At 34.6% G+C, this 15,238-nt stretch overlaps 1 protein-coding gene and 1 pseudogene across 1 annotated transcript; both read left to right on the forward strand.

Moving 5' to 3' along the window:
* The first annotated feature begins 1,829 nt into the window (after positions 1–1,829).
* Positions 1,830–10,038, forward strand: LOC139982353 (uncharacterized). The gene is made up of 5 exons (XM_071995093.1): positions 1,830–2,188; positions 3,467–3,556; positions 6,073–6,201; positions 7,188–7,234; positions 8,078–10,038. Exons 1-5 carry the CDS (start codon positions 2,026–2,028, stop codon positions 8,162–8,164), a joined length of 516 nt encoding a protein of 171 aa, XP_071851194.1. The 5' UTR covers positions 1,830–2,025; the 3' UTR covers positions 8,165–10,038.
* Positions 7,750–7,822, forward strand: LOC139983910 (U2 spliceosomal RNA; annotated as a pseudogene).
* Positions 10,039–15,238: the final 5,200 nt, after the last annotated feature.

A 15,238-nucleotide genomic window follows, 5' to 3' on the forward strand; every position in this document is an offset into this window, starting at 1 on the left:
ACATGCATATAATCAAAGCAGCTTACTAACTATATACATATATGTCTACGTGAAGTGCAAACTGGACGTTACATGTGTTCTAACACAGAAATGAATCTTGTCCGAACTCATTATTATGGAGTAAGTTAGTCAATTCTCTAGGCTTCATACTTACTATAGAAACGGTTCAAGGCTTGTTTATGTTCTGTAAGTTATTGTTTTTTATGATTCCATTAGACTATTGTTTTTAATTATGAGTAAATATATCCATGAACCAGCTTCCCATCATATCATGGCCGGGACCAACCAATTGATTCTTTAGTTTACACTGACACTGTCATACATACTCGATGTGGAATTTCTGCAGTATACGTTTTACATTAATGAATATATTTCTTGCCGTTTTCTCTCTTTTCAGGGCAATTATTAAGCTTTCGTTGATGTTCGTTGTGAAGATGACGTGGAATTAGCCAAGGTTCGTTTCGGTCCGTGCTTCCTTAAATAATTAACATAGTCTACGTCACAAACGAACACGCCCTGGAGATAGAATGAATTAATGAAAACATAGTGATTGTATGGTAAGATGAGCAAAACTGATTATCATTGTAAGGTTTTAAAACTGAATTTATTTCATTACGTTTGCCTTCCTCCATGAGCGTAGATAACTTTTCTGAGGTGGGGGGGGGGTGCCGAAACCAGTCGGATCAATCGAAGATGACTTCACATGGGAAGCAGAATCATCTCATGCTACAACACATTCGTCGCTGATATCAATAACCGGATATCCATAATATGGTCAAATCAGTTCCATTTATTCTAGTGACTGTTATCAAGAGCCTCTGTAACATCAACAGTCTTCGTGAGACATTGCACGATATTGACAGTGCTGGATATTTCCAATGTACCTTTTCCTTCTTACACGCATAGGCGTAGGAGCCCAATTTGATGTGGGGTGGGGGTGGGGCTGTAACGACTTGCCCGAAAAATATAACCAAAGTTTTCCGCGGGCTCCAAGCGCGTTCAACATGTTAAAGTACATATCATATAGGCATGCAACGGTTATTAAATCGCATGCCAATAACATACCATAATTTCCCGTGTTATTACCCTTCCATATTAGTTATGATTTTGGGGGGAGTTGTTACAACAATAATAATAGTAAGTTTAACTATTGAAATACACATTGCAATTTATTTTTCAAAAATATTTGGTCGGGAGGGGGGGGGGGGGAGGTGCTGCAATAGAGTCTAGTTGTTGAGAAGATAATATATTTTTGTTGTGAGCATGGGATAAACCTATTAATAAGACAGGTATCATGTATTTATTAAGGAGACACATTATAACAACTATAAACGAGTTCTTGTTTAGATTACAAGTATTGTTGTATGTATTGATCACCAGAATGGCGAATGTGATGCAAAATTAGTAATTTTCTTGTTGACTCTGATTCCTCTCCGATATAAAAAGGTAGCTATATATATATGTGATGGTAAATCCGTGTGTAAAATTGTATGGATATGTAAATGTGGGTCACGTGATGTTGCAAACGAGATAACGTGTATACCAGGTAGGCTAAGTACATTTCTATTGATTCTTGGTTTAGGGACTGTATTTCAAAGGTCTTTTTACCTATATGGTAACAAGGTTGAGACGTGATAACACACAACTATACAGCCGTTCACTCTGCAAGTTTGCAATCATTAAATGACGTTGCATGAACAAGGAACTTCCGCAATTGTGTCAGCGCGTTGCGTTGGCTAGCCATTCATTACCAATATACCAAGTAATACATGAAATTAGATCAATACAATATTGAACAAGAGCAATATAAGTTGAGATCTAGAAGGAATTTCCGTAATTGTATGATAGTGTTCGTGTACTTGTGCTCCATTGTCGGTAGAATCAAAACTAATGTAATAAGTTGTGATTTGAGCTACGTGCAAATTCCCATATCAGTATTCACTACACTTACTTCATGAAAGCAACAAGCTAAGATCACTTCTTCAATAGCATATAGCTTCGTTACAGAACGTATACTAACCTACAATGATGTACGTTTTCTTCTTGTTCCTGATAGCGTTTCCAGCAGTAAATTATTTGGCTGCGTCTCCGGTTGACAGTCCTGTCTTCAGAGCATTCGGTAATGATGAGTCCTTGAATAAGGCTACTAAGCCAAGCCATACTAAACCATGTGCCGTTCAAATTTCGGGTAAGTCAATACGTACGTAGTCCCATTAAATCTAAACATTTCTAATCTACAAAGTATTTCATAATGAAGTGCAACATTAAAAAAAAAAAAATAAGTTGTTTGGATTTCTGAAAATTGTACCAAGTTTTCTAACGGTTAGTGAAAGAATAACAAATGTTAAGTTTGTTATAAGAACACATGTATAAAATGTTTATCAACTTTTGCAGATAGTAGGACTTTGATGGTGAATTGTTAAGAAAACAATAGTTCATGTTTGCATATTTCTCGTTCTTCCAGTTAGCTTTTCGAGAACAGTGTCGATCATTTTCTACAAAGCCCAAAACAAATCTCAGTGAAATTGCAACGAAAAAGCTATCAACCCTTATAATCATGTTCATCACAAAATAGACATGTCATGGGACACTCATTAATTTGTTTTGTAATATTCCTCAGACTAGCAGGCCCACAATAACATTATTGTCATTAAAATTACTATTTGTAAGATCCCATTGAAACTACCATAGTAACTATGCAGTAATGGTTCAAGATAATCCTAATTGGATCTTTTTTTTTATGATGGACTGGTAGAACTATTTAGTTCTAATCTGACAAAGAGTTACATAATGGCTATCATCCAGTGTTGTTGCTGTGACTAACTCTTCTCTCAAATATGGGAGTTTTGCTCTGGGTCACGGAACGATGTCCGCTGAATATTAATGGTACCATTTATACTTTACCGTCTTGTATCAAAAATATTATTCAAAACCAAGTTTGAAGAGAAATACAAAAATCTGCAAATGCTGAATGGACAAGTGCTTGTTCAAATGGTTGCACCCACGGGGTTGTGAACTATTAACATTTACACAATACCTAATTGAATTCTGGTCATTTGATTGGTCAATAACTCGTTGATTGCATGCAAAATCCGCTCTATTCCACTCTATGAAATAGAACCATGGGTTATACTTTTTTGATAGCACTTTTTACAATGGTTAGAGAGCAGAGAAACCTGTCTGTTCAAAACAATCTGTTTTATGAGTGCATTTTACATCCAATTATATCCAAACTTGAAGGTGTTGTATAAAACAAATAATGAATGGTTTCCATTCGTGCAATAGTGCAAATATTTCATTCGTTGACAGATGTAATTTGTTCCGTTCAACTCGGCTGCGCCTCGTTGAATGGAACATTCCATTTTTCAACTCATGAAATATTTGCACTATTGCACTCATAACCATTCATTATTTGAATAATGTTATGATATCGTACACATATTTATTGTATATTTTAATTTTGTAGGTCCTTGGGCTGACGTCATCAACATAACAGCTGAACCAAATCCACCGAGAACCGACAAGTTGTTAAAATTTACTTTTAATTTTTCTTTCAGTAAGTACTATATGATTTATATGAATATGCCTAAGATAAACATTATGGTTAAGCCTTATTAATATGCAACATTATTTTTTTGTGCTAAAAAAAAGGGATGATCCTTGGGCTCACTTTGTGTCCCCAACGAACTTAATCAGATTTACACCGGTCTGACTAGTTTAATTCAAGGTTCATATCAGATAAACTACCCAGGTAGAAGTAAACATATCCCTCAATGTGATAGGAGAAGTAGCCTAGTCTTAACAGAGATAAGAGAGGGGTACCATCACAGTCGGAAACATGCTCAATGACAATTCAAGCATCATATAATTATTTTATTTTACATTTAGTAGATTGATACTAGCAGTACATAATTGACTTCTTTTTTTGTTTACTTGATTGATTCTAGCATTACTTAACTAACTTCGTTTCTTCTTGATTGATTCTAGCACTTTATAGGCCTATTTGACATTTTTATACTTTGATTGATTCTAGCATTACATAATTAACTTCTTGTTTATTTTCTAGATTGATTCTAGCAGTACATAATTAACTTCTTGTTTATTTTCTTGAGTCGGATTCTAGCATTACAAATAATTGACTTCTTGTTTATCTTTTTGATTGATTCTAGCAGTACATAATTAACTATTTGTTTATTTTCTTGAGTCGGATTCTAGCATTACAAATAATTGACTTCTTGTTTATTTTCTTGATTAATTCTAGCAGTACATAATTAACTTCTTGTTTATTTTCTTGAGTCGGATTCTAGCATTACAAATAATTGACTTCTTGTTTATTTTCTTGATTAATTCTAGCATTACATAATTGACTTCTTGTTTATTTTCTTGATTAATTCTAGCATTACATAATTGACTTCTTGTTTATTTTCTTGATTGAATCTAGCAGTACATAATTAACTATTTGTTTATTTTCTTGAGTCGGATTCTAGCATTACAAATAATTGACTTCTTGTTTATCTTTTTGATTGATTCTAGCAGTACATAATTAACTATTTGTTTATTTTCTTGAGTCGGATTCTAGCATTACAAATAATTGACTTCTTGTTTATTTTCTTGATTAATTCTAGCAGTACATAATTAACTTCTTGTTTATTTTCTTGAGTCGGATTCTAGCATTACAAATAATTGACTTCTTGTTTATTTTCTTGATTAATTCTAGCATTACATAATTGACTTCTTGTTTATTTTCTTGATTAATTCTAGCATTACATAATTGACTTCTTGTTTATTTTCTTGATTGAATCTAGCAGTACATAATTAACTATTTGTTTATTTTCTTGAGTCGGATTCTAGCATTACATTACATAATTGACTTCTTGTTTTTTTTTAATTGATTCTAGCATTACATAATTGACTTCTTGTTTATTTTTTGATGGATTCTAGCATTACATAATTGACTTCTTGTTTATTTTTTTGATTGATTTACACATAATTGACTTCTTGTTTATTTTTTTGATGTATTCTAGCATTACATAATTGACTTCTTGTTTATTTTTTGATGGATTCTAGCATTACATATAATTGACTTCTTGTTTATTTTTTTGATTAATTTACATATAATTGACTTCTTGTTTATTTTTTCGATTGATTCTAGCATTACATAATTGACTTCTTGTTTATTTATTTTTTGATGGATTCTAGCATTACACAATTGACTTCTCCTTTATTTTGTTGGTTGATTCTAGCAATACATAATTAACTTTTGATAAGTTTTTTGATTGATTTTAGCATTACATAATTGACTTCTTGTTTATTTATTTTTTGAGTGATTCTAGCATTACATAATTGACTTCTTGTTTATTTTTTTATTGATTCTAGCATTACATATAATTGATTTCTTGTTAAGTTTTTTTTAATTGATTCTAGCATTACACAATTGACTTCTTGTTTATCTTTTGATGGATTCTAGCATTATGTAATTGACTTCTCCTTTATTTTTTGATGGATTCTAGCATTATATAATTAACTTATTCTTTATTTTCTAGATTGATTCTAGCATTACATAATTGACTTCTTGTTTATATTTTGATTGATTCTAGCATTACATAATTGACTTCTCGTTTATTCTGTTGGTTGATTCTAGCATTACATAATTAACTTTTGTTAAGTTTTTTTGATTGATTCTAGCATTACATAATTGACTTATTCTTTATTTTCTAGATTGATTCTAGCATTACATAATTGACTTCTTGTTTATATTTTGATTGATTCTAGCATTACATAATTGACTTCTTGTTTATATTTTGATTGATTCTAGCATGACATAATTGACTTCTCGTTTATTCTGTTGGTTGATTCTAGCATTACATAATTAACTTTTGTTAAGTTTTTTTGATTGATTCTAGCATTACATAATTGACTTATTCTTTATTTTCTAGATTGATTCTAGCATTACATAATTGACTTCTTGTTTATATTTTGATTGATTCTAGCATTACACAATTGACTTCTTGTTTATATTTTGATTGATTATAGCATTACATAATTAACTTCTTCTTTATTTGTCGATTGCAGAAGAGGACACACAGTCTTTGAAAGCAATCGGAGCGATGACATTCATGGACAGTGGAATTTATTGGGATTTCGACGATACGATTTGTGATTTCGTAACAAGTACTCATATTTGCCCTGCTATGAAAGGAGGTTAATATATTAATAAACTATATTAATAAATTACTTTAAATTTCATTTTTCTATAGCGATGTCAGTACGGATGGAACGTGCTATGAAGTTATGTAGAAATATATCATTATATCAGAGAAAAAAGAACACCCGATTACATATTGCACACATCTACCTCTTATAAATATTCATCTTAAAAATCTCAATAAAATCTGATTTGAGTTATGAATTTATTCAGTACTAAACACTTATCACATATTTGTTTATCAACAAACCTTGTGGTTCTTTGGGCATCTAATATAATACTTAATTTAAGGACAACTTGAAAACGCACACCCATTATAGTCCAAACGAATAGTGTCTAAAATGGCAGAAGTTGTATACCATACCAAAGTTTATTAAGCAGTCATATTTCTAATGTACGTTTCTGAATCACATAGCTCTGAATGTTGACAGTATCAGAATGGTAATTCGGTTGAAATGTTTAATAGGTTGATGTTATTCATATTTCTTGGAATGGATACCTTACTTTTCTCAACCTGCAAAACTCATTTTGAAACTTGAAGATATTTTGTTATGAAATTATGAAACTATACATGTTATGTATATGAACATGCAAGTTGTATCCACCCCCCCCCCCTCTCCCCATCCAACTTGTACAACTTCCACAGTTTTGTAGTATTAGTGTTAAAAAATGTATGGCCAGTGACACTACCCATAATTTATGCAAAGTACAACAATTTATTTTTCAAAGAAAATCTTTGTTAATTATTCCTCTGTGAGTTATAACTATGAATCATAAGACTGGTCTTACCACCGAGGCATGTAGAATAATTGTAACCGAGTTTTGGATTATTTGACCGGTAACGAAAATTTCAGTTCTGGTTTACAATATTAAATATATTACTTTTTGAATTGTCACTTGCATATTGTAATTAAAGACACATTATGCTACTTTTCACTTGATGCCAACCAAATTTTCTTTTGTTTAATTATTTTGCCGACAGAAAGCCGCTATTTCGAGAAAGAACTTTTCATTGGTTATATACCAAAGGTGAACAACCTACTATCATTCTATAAATTCTATAAAATAAAATAAATTCTATAAATAACTGATAGCTAAGATGATCTATGGCATTTATTACAGGCTACCGATGGTGAAATCCTTAACAATAAAACTACAATAACACGACCAGAATATTGAATATGTAGATTTATGAATATGTATGAATATGTAGATCGTTCTTTAACGCGATTGTGACGTTCTGCTTGTCTGTTCTGTTTAACGGTTCGCTCCTTTTTAAGTGTCAATCATTCTACAAATGAACAAAGAATAAGAAGGCTTAATTCTTGTTTCGTAAATGAGCGATCAAGTCACTAAAAGGCAAATTAAAATGCTACATCTTTAATAACTAACTGGATTCACTGTTAAGGAAAAAGAGGGATTGCAATTTAAGCTGTATTATTTCAAAATGGCACATGTCATTTATATCAATAATATTGTTGACTTTGAACTGTCTTTAATTACTTTGATATCCATTACTGTAATGTTTCATATTTACTTCAAAGATCGCTTCTCGGCCTTTTGGCTAAGATCATGTGTAGTATCTGTTCCCTTAGGGAATGGTGATACACACCTGACGATGATCACACAGTCACAGTCCCGATGCAAGGGGACTGGGGCTGAGAGCGGATCAGTCGTTTGGTAGTTTGGTTTTCGTGCCCAGGTTCTTTCCTGGGTGACTTTTTCTTAAAAAGTACTTCAAAGTATTAGGGTTCTGCCCTTTTACAGATTCAGGGAAACCCATTGATTTTTCTCTAATGTTTTCATGCCCTGTTTGAATGTTGTTATACTTCCTTCTTCTAACGTAAATCTCTTTCATTCTCTCTATTAAAGGCAACGTATTCAATCGACTGGCAGGTGACAAATCAAGATGACAAAAGACTTGCTGGGCTCGTCATAAATAACTGTACTTTCAATTGATTATAAGTGTCGAGAATGCACACGTCGGTAACTTGCGGGTAAACGGTCCAAGTAATTATTCGTTTGCTATAAAGGCATTAAATTGTTAACCATTAAAAGAGGATTATTTTTTATCAGACGTCTGGGGCTCTGGGGGCATTGCAGCAATGCATATGAACCCCGCAAAGGAGAGTTCTCGCTCACCGAAACCCAGTCATGCTTTGGGCTTCGGTGAGCATTGTTTTGAGAAAAAAAATGTTAGCACTTCTTGACGCTCGGATATGGCACTCTCAAATTAATTTTAACTATGTTTGTAGGTGGTCGATTTCAGTGACTTTTGTTTGCGAAACTTGTCATACAACTTTGTGGGGGGCGTTTACCAAGATTTTAGATTCTACCCTATTAGCGTACCATATTTGCTATCCGCAAATTTGTCAAGTTATTGCCGCAAATCTGGCATATAAAGTCACTTTCAACATGGTAACCTCGGAAGATCGTCTCCAAGGGGTGTTAAATAGATCGATTTTGAGACCGGCTAGCTTTCTTGAGACCGACTGCAGTGAATGGCTGAGCAAAGATTCCAAACTTAAACCCAAAAAAGTGACAATTTGGCTGTGGGCACAGAGTGGTAGCATTTTCAAGTTCATGGCCTCTGTTAAAGATTTTGAAGATCATAAATGCATGAAAGAAAGAGGAATTACTCTTATTTCACTCTGTGGCATACAATAGCCCCGAAACCTTTAGCGTTTCTGAAAACCTCATTTTCGTAGCGAGTGTTAAGGACGGCAAAACACTTCACAGAGCATTTGTTTACCTTTGTTGTTAGCAGTTAATATTATACAAATGATGAATGGTTATGAGTGCAAGAGTGCAAATATTTCATAAGTTAAAAGATGGTATGTTCCAATCAACGAGGCGCAATCGAGTTAAATTAAACAAATTACATCTTTTAACGAATTAAATATTTGCACAATTGCACGAATGGAAACCATTCATTATTTGTTTCATACAACACCTTCAAAGTTGGAAATAATTGGATGTAAAATGCACTCATGCAACAAATTGTTTTTAACAGACAGGTTTGTCTGCTCTCTTACCATTGAAAAAAGTGCTATCAAAAAGTGCAACCCATGGTTCTATTTCATAGAGTGGAATAGAGCGGATTTTGCATGCAATCAACGAGCAATTGACCAATCAAATGACCAGAATACAATTAGGTGTTGTATAATGTATTTACACGCAAAGTATTTTATGGGGTGCAGTTCATAGGATAGGCAGAATTGGACTGTGTGGTATTAAGCTATATAGGAGATGATTCTAAGAAAATTCAAAATATTGAATTATAAATCATAGTTTCTGTCTTAGTTGTCAAACAATTGCCAGACAAGTGAAGAAATAAATTAGAAACTTCATCCAAGAATTTGCTACTAAAATAAATCATACATTATGTATCACTTTAAGCCTTCACTAAAGTTCCATGCAAGTCTCTGGTTACGTTCTGTTCCTACGAAACGATTAATCCCGAGTCATATACACAAAATAATTAAGTACTAATAACACAATCTACCACTAAAATATACTGTCTGCCTGTCGTCTGCGTGTCGTCTGCCTGTCGTCTGCGTGTCGTCTGCCTGTCGTCTGCGTGTCGTCTGCCTGTCGTCTGCCTGTCGGCTGCCTGTCGGCTGCCTGTCGGCTGCCTGTCGTCTGCCTGTCGTCTGCCTGTGGTCTGAGCATCGTGCATGTTATGGGTTTTTGCGTTTACATTGAGTCATCACAAATCACGATATATGTTTTTATCTGTAAACATTGTACCATACAGGGGTAATGTTCGGGCATTTCTTGCGAAAGTTGTATTCTTTTAGATGTTGGTATTTCAATAAAACTGAGTAATTAAATTGTGGTTTGTCGTTCTATTCAACTCTGCATTTGTACTGCAAATACTGTGATTGAGCCATAACGGTATGGTACTATACAATTGCTTCACAAACACTGTCCTCAACACGTAAAAGTTGTTGCTACAGCAAGCCTTAATAAACCTAAAGTTAGATTATATGCAACGATAACCTCAATTTGAACTTTTCGAAAATAGAATGTGAAACTCTAAATTGATCGGCTTCTGAATAGTCGCTAGACAGTATGTGATAATGCTTACTATATGATAAAGACGGAGTCAATGATTGAATCATATATGGTATGTTCTCGTACGAATTATGATTCTGCATTTTATTTGTCATCAACACATGTACAGGTAAACGTTTGTTTATTATATCGATCAGCTAATATGTATTCCTACTTTACTCTCAGTTACTGTGTAACAAGAATGATTTTACCGCTACCACATTTTAAATTGATAAATAAAATCGTGTTTGTTCTGGGTTTTTTTTTTTCATTCTCATTTGGTTGAAATTGGTTTATACATCACAACGTTGTCAAGGCCATCTTGATTAGAGATAAAATTGGGGGAAAGTAGTAGATTATGCTAACATTTATTCTTACGCAAAAGTTACATATTGAGCCAATTGATTCAAGTGGTGGACGGATTATGAAAAGCCTTCAAAAAAAAATGTCTGCAGGGTTTAATTATTTTTTTGAGGGATGGGGCGGTTTTATACATAATAGAGTCCACTAATTGAGATGATAATTAAGATGTTTCTTACGAGTCGTTTTCTTGTAAGGTAAAGTTTCTGCAATATGACAGCTTAGGAAAACCAAATGTTAAGGACATATCTTGTCCAGTATAATATGGAGAGCATTGGATAGTTAAGGTTTTGATAGTCTTTCTGTTCCATAGTTCATTAACGAGTAAGTCCATGTAAGTTGATCATTTATAGTATTCTTCAAACCTTAAACGCTATAAATATAGGACATGCAAGTTATATCATTTGTAAAAACCACTTGACCTGTAGTATTTACAGTTTACCAACCTGATAACAATTAAGATAGAAAACAGGATTTCTTAGAAGATAGATCAGGTTGTTGTATAGCCGTTAATTAGGTTACCTATATTACCTACTTTTTTATGCTGTTAGTTAGAAAATACGTACTAAATCAATTATAGCTAAAGTTGAGCAGAAACAACTTGTTAACGCGCCAAGTTCAAATTAAAACCTAAAAGTTAATACTAATTTGGCAAAGATCGTAACTATCTGGTTACTTTTGATAGTTTCAAAGTCAATCGTATCATCCGCATATGCAACTTTCTTTTTTGTTTAACAATTAACCTCACTTTCTTGTTAGATTGAACAAACGCTATAAGTGACATTACGGAATGTGTAACCAAATTCCCAAAACAATGTAAACATGTCTAAAGCAATATAAGCATGTCCGAATCTAATATAAGTATGTCCAAACATAATATTAGTATGTCTAGTTAATATGAGAGTGTACAAAGTTGAAGTGCGCGCTGTTACACTCAAGAATTTTCTATTATTTTTCGACATTCGTATATTATTTTGAACATGCTCCTAATTTGTTTTGACAATTATATTAGATTCGGCATGTGTATATACACTTGCATATGCTTATATATTTTTTGGGGACAAATCCCTACTTTTTCCTAAGCTACCGTTAATCATTTAAAACGCTGGTTCACCAGTCGATTAATATTACTATTGCGCCCTCTTAACCTTGAAATTCATAACTATTCTAGGATAGTGAAAGAAGCTGCTACTTGGAGCAGCTACCTAACTTGACATCCAATCTATTAGATCTTACAACCTTGTTAGATTATTGGAATGATCTGGAATGTATTAAATGGTTACATGATACTTACATTTTGCCCAGATTTACACAGATGAATGTAATACCAACTCTGGATGACATGAATGGACAATTACAGTACAGTTAGTGTAGTTTCGCTTGAAACAAAATTCTGCAACTGCTTCCGGAAATGACTCTCGCTTAACATTATAATTAGACTCCGCCAAAAAATATGTAAACATAATTGGTGACTTTTAGCAATCGAAACTCTCTGCTCTAATTCCAGGATTTAGTTGCATATTCAATGCTTCATAGGTATTTCGATATGTTTCTATTTCGCTACAATGCACGTAGTATCGACTGGGCATATCTGTGACAAACTTGTAAAGATGATTAAAATCAGAGGATGAAAATCTGGTGGATTTTGATAAGTAGTTTCCCAAAACTATCAAATTCCCTTGCTACATTATCAAACACCATAATTCTTCTCTTTTCTTAACTTTTACGTATAGTTTCGTACCCAGATTCTGTATCATAACGCTGGAAATCAATCTTATGGAATGATTTCACCTTGTGAAATGCCATGTCATATACTTTATAAAGTTGCATGAAAAATGTCATTTCCCAGCACAAGTACATCGAGAGGTTGCTAAGTGCCGACTATGTATGTAACACATTGAAGCAGCACGATCATCCTGGGGCGTCGCATCGATGTCTGTATCACTCTATATGTTACATACTTTTAAAAGGGAGGACAACTCCCCTAAATTTACCATTTTAGTCTAGCGCCGTCATTCACAGACTCCGCGCAATCCCCAACCGCGAGCTGTTTCGTACTAACGTGTGTGTACAGGCATGATGAACACGAGCTGGCTTGAGACTTCTCGATACGAGGAACTCCCCCCCCCCTCACTCCCGCGAGCCTTCACGTGACCCTCGAGGAAGGCAGCAATGCTTTAATTTTCGCTGTTGAACGAAACCTAGCACTGAAAATATAGTAGTAACGATTGTAATACGTAAGCTGTCGGGCCGGCCGCGCCAAACACCGTTAGTCACGTCTGCCGAATAGTTGATGATGGGCAGTGATGCTGACAGGGGACGGATGATGATGGACGAGTGATGATGATGGGGAACAGATGATGATGGAGAGCGATTATGACAGATGATTTGGGGTGTGGGTCGGGGGGGGGGTGATGATTGCGGGGATGGCTGATGATGTGGAAGGGATGATAATGTGAACTGGTAATGATCGGGACGGAGTGATGATGGGGCGGCATGATGACCAGGAACTGATGGAGAGGGTTGATGACTGGGGAGGGATTATGACAGGAACGGATGATGTTGGGGGGATGGGGTGAAGATTGCAGGGAACGCTGATGATGGATAGGGGTAATGATTGGGGTAGGAAGGTCATGGGTGCAGCATGATGTCAGGGAACGGATGATGGAGGAGGAATGATGATGGGAAGTGATGATGATGGGGACGGATGATCATGACGAGGTATGGATATTGTAGGGGGGGGGGGCGGATGATGATAGGAGAGCTGATGACTGGGAGGAATGATGATAGGGACGTATGATGACGATGACGACGATGACGACGACGACGATGATGATTGGGAGGGATGCTGATGCGGGACGGGTGAAGATGATGGCTTAGATTTACAAAGTTGCAAGTTACGATTTTCTTTCATAATTCACTAAATAACATGATTGAGAAAAACCATCACATGTGTTAATTCACAAGATCCATACTGCAAATTGTGCAACAATGTTTCCAAAATAGTGTCTCGGGACAATCAGGCGCAAATGAACATTTAACTTTGCCTATGAAGACTGGTGTTGACTATGTTCAAAATACGTCACCATTTTAAATTCCCTCTAACATTTACGACTACGGGAACCCGCATATCTGCTGCCACCTAAAATACGATATTTCATATCGGATGAATTTGAAAGTACCAATATTAACCTTTATGACTGACATAACTTACTGAACAATGTCAACTTTACCCACTCAACCACGTCACTAAATGGCGTTTTAAAAATAATACCCATATAACATAATTACTGGGCTTCGATGTACTTGCCCGAAAGCTCAACAAGAATATATAAAAATATAATCCATGGAGTTACATATCTCAACTCTTCAATGAAGGAATGGATGGATCTACAGTGATCCTTAACAACTACATTAGTACTATTTTAAAATTTGTCACATTATTCTCTATACTGGGGTTTAATCACATCTATTAGTTTGAACTTGATTGGCCTCACGGTCTAGAAGGAGTTCAAGACACACTTTTTCACACAACTTAGAACAATTGTACGTTTAGACTCAATTGACCTTTGACCCCAACCGTAAACACCAAATATGAAAATATGAATCTAAGAGACTGACGTCGGTCAGCTTGCGGCTTTGATAAGCCAATGAGGCTTCTTCGCGAGTTCCTGCTTGCAGGAGGATCTAATATACATACATACAAATGTGTCTTATTTTAAAATAAATTGGACTTATCGTCTAGGAGGAGTTCGCCAAACACTATTTCTCACAATTTAGACCAAGTTGACCTTTGGCATACATTGACCTTTCACTGCGACCCTTAACAGCCACAAAAGTATTATTTTAAAGTTTGTCCCATCATTCTCTGCATACCGTATGGTCTAAATTCCTTTTCCAACATATTGACGCGTAGGTGATGGCTAAAAACCAATTTTTTAGATTTCTTGAACTCTGTCTTTTGACCTTTGATAAATACCATGGCTTAAAGGTGTGTAATGATTTAAAGATAAGTTTTATGGTTTGTTTCACTGTGGAAAGTGTATCCATGTGAAGGAAAAAACATTCTGGGCGAGCGCCCTCCCTTTAGCTCAAAATGTACGGTTAGTAAGACTCTTTCAAGGTTTATTATTAACGAGGGGTACTTTTAGTAGTGGACTAGTATTAGTATACAAGTGCAGGCTTACCTTGTTATACCTCATTCTTTTTAAGTCACACTCATATCTATTTTAAGTTGATATTCCATTGCTTCTTAAAAGGATGTATTTTATTAGCAGATCTTGTTTCAAATGCTGTGAAGAGAGACATGTTAACTTTATGGTTGCTGAGTTAGTCTTAAACGGATAGCATTTTGTCAGTCATGTATTGTGCTTATAGAGGTTGAAACTTAAAGCAGTATAGTACATCAGAACTTAACGCAGTATATAGTCAATATTATTTTGCTTAGTTTAAAGTTGTTGTTTTATATAGGTAGACGTGACAATGACGTATTGGTCGCAACTATACTTGTACTTTCAATATCATCCTGCGTTGGATTAACACCACTTCTCGTTGAATTGTTATGATGTCATAATGATGTCTATTCCATGTTTCCTTTGGAATTAGTTTTAGGGGTGA

Source organism: Apostichopus japonicus, chromosome 16 (assembly GCF_037975245.1).
Source record: "Apostichopus japonicus isolate 1M-3 chromosome 16, ASM3797524v1, whole genome shotgun sequence".
NCBI lineage: Eukaryota > Metazoa > Echinodermata > Holothuroidea > Aspidochirotida > Stichopodidae > Apostichopus > Apostichopus japonicus.

What these genes read in the sequence shown, in the direction of transcription:
- LOC139982353 (XM_071995093.1), top strand. Translation starts at nt 2,026, where the DNA reads ATGATGTACGTTTTCTTCTTGTTCCTGATAGCGTTTCCAGCAGTAAAT. An exon ending in ATGTGCCGTTCAAATTTCGG is followed by an intron (nt 2,189 to 3,466) that starts GTAAGTCAATAC and finishes TTAATTTTGTAG; the next exon opens with GTCCTTGGGCTGACGTCATC. An exon ending in TTGCCCTGCTATGAAAGGAG is followed by an intron (nt 6,202 to 7,187) that starts GTTAATATATTA and finishes TTTTGCCGACAG; the next exon opens with AAAGCCGCTATTTCGAGAAA.